Source organism: Cystoisospora suis (assembly GCF_002600585.1).
Source record: "Cystoisospora suis strain Wien I chromosome Unknown contig_1350, whole genome shotgun sequence".
NCBI classification, from domain to species: domain Eukaryota; phylum Apicomplexa; class Conoidasida; order Eucoccidiorida; family Sarcocystidae; genus Cystoisospora; species Cystoisospora suis.
The window spans coordinates 25,407-27,349 of NW_027154150.1; the positions used below are offsets into that span (position 1 = coordinate 25,407).

General features: G+C 48.6%; 1 protein-coding gene across 1 annotated transcript in view; it reads left to right on the plus strand.

Annotated features, from left to right (window-relative positions):
• CSUI_003128 (eukaryotic translation initiation factor 3 subunit) overlaps positions 1-1,943 on the plus strand; it is a gene marked incomplete at its 3' end in the record, with an annotated part of 9,377 nt that overhangs the window by 6,615 nt on the left and 819 nt on the right. Inside the window, exons 7-9 of the mRNA XM_068063326.1 lie at positions 156-252; positions 960-1,049; positions 1,779-1,924. Of these exons, the coding sequence (XP_067924700.1) occupies positions 156-252; positions 960-1,049; positions 1,779-1,924 (333 nt within the window). The remainder of the gene's footprint in view (positions 1-155; positions 253-959; positions 1,050-1,778; positions 1,925-1,943) is intronic.

Below are 1,943 nucleotides of genomic sequence, written 5' to 3' on the forward strand. Positions count from 1 at the left end.
AAGAGACCCATCAGCAAGCACTTCCGACGCATGCTCGAGACATACGACAAGCAAGCGTATCTGGGGCCACCCGAGAATGCTAGAGAGACAGTCATGGCTGCGACAAAAGCTTTACAGAAAGGTGACTGGAAGGAGTGTTGTAGATTTGTCTTCAGTCTCGGTATTTGGGAGAAACTCATGAATGTGACGGAGATCCAGGAAATGCTCAAGAAAAGAATCAAGCAAGAGGCCATGCGCACTTACATCTTTACGGTAAGCGGGACGGCTTTGCATGTTGTTCTCTCGTCTTTTCCTGAAGAGGCTCCGTGTAAGCGTGGGTTTTCCTTTCCATAGGAGAGTCATCTCCTTCTGTCTGCATGCTTGTACAACTTGTTTGGATTTGCTTTCATATGAGACTAGCTGTTCTCTCCGTGCAAAGGGAGGTGTATCTACCTGTCTACAAGAGAATTCCTATTCATCATTGTGTGTGAAATCTGCTCGTGTCGGTCGATCTCCCCTTTGTTCGAATCCGGAGTGTACAGATCGTATTCTCCTCTTTTCAGTAGTGATACCTCAGTCGCTCGTTTTCCAGGCAGGAGGAAAGGTAGGCGCACTTGAGCTTTGAGTGTCTTCTCTGTTCTCACAGTTGTCAGTCGAGTCTTCGGTGAAGAGGAGGGAGACCGATTATCAGTTAGTTCATGAAAGCCTACTCCACAGAGGTACTTTTATTTCGTATGTGCGAACAACATAGGTGCATGATGTATCTAGGTCTGTGTTTGCGTACGTGTGCATAGCCAGTCGTTTGGGTGGGAGGGGCTCCAGGCAAGACGTTACCGAGGCCTCTCTATTCCTGGGTGGCTGTGTCTGTCTTGTTCATATGAGTCCTGAATGTCCACTCGCGGACAAAATGGATCGTCCATGTGTTTGTCTATGTGTATGGACGCATGCGTTGTTTCTCTGTCTTGCCGGTGTCTTCTCAGTACCTCACGCTGTACGACTCTTTCTCGATCTCTCAATTGTGCGGCATGTTCGAACTGCCACAGAACACCGTTCACTCCATCGTTAGCAAGGTAAGTACGGTGTCGGGTGTCTGCGGAGAGCTGATGAGAATGCACACCCCCGGAGAGGGTGCTGAATGGACCTAGTTCCCCACATCCGATCAACGCGCCTCAGTATTGTGTGAGAAAGGGGTGTGTACTGTGTAGCCTAGTAGAAAAGTTCGGTTAATGCTCTCCTGTTTGGCAGACTCCCGCTATGCAGAAATCTACATGTTTGTTTGCTTTCTCGAAACCAGCAGTAGAAGACGTCTGATGTCGGGGATGAGGCCAGAGACCAATGAAACGAAGCAGGAAGAAATACCTACGTCTATCTGTGTCTGTTGTTTTGTCGTCATGCGTAGAGCTGACGGATGCACACACTCACATGCCGTAGTGCTGGTCGTCTGGGTGACGCACTTTCCACGCACGTTCATGGTCCTGTAGCAAGTACCTGAGGGTTGGTGACGTCAGTCCGAGGGAATAGTACGTCTGAGACGCACATATATATATATATACTAGGCAGAAAGGACTTGTGATTAGTGTATCCTCTGTTAGTGTGTGTTGTGGAGCTGCGGCACCCCAAGTATTACAGTTCGTACAGACGCACACATGCATTGAGGCTCCTTTTGTTCCTTTCAGCTGGTGAATTACCTACTGACACAAAGAATGTTCTTGTTTCGGCAAGTGTAGGGGCATTCAGATGCATGAAATGTGGTGCGAAGGTATACAGCAGTTCACATGCGGAATTCTGTCGTTTTACAGATGATGGTCAACGAAGAAATTCATGCAAGCTGGGATGAATCCAGTCAATTCATCCTTATCAGTCGCGTCGAGCGTTCGCGCCTGCAGCAGCTAGCCACGACACTGGCTGAGAACGTCAGCAATGCTGTAGAGCAGAATGAGCTCACGTTGAACATGAAGAACCCG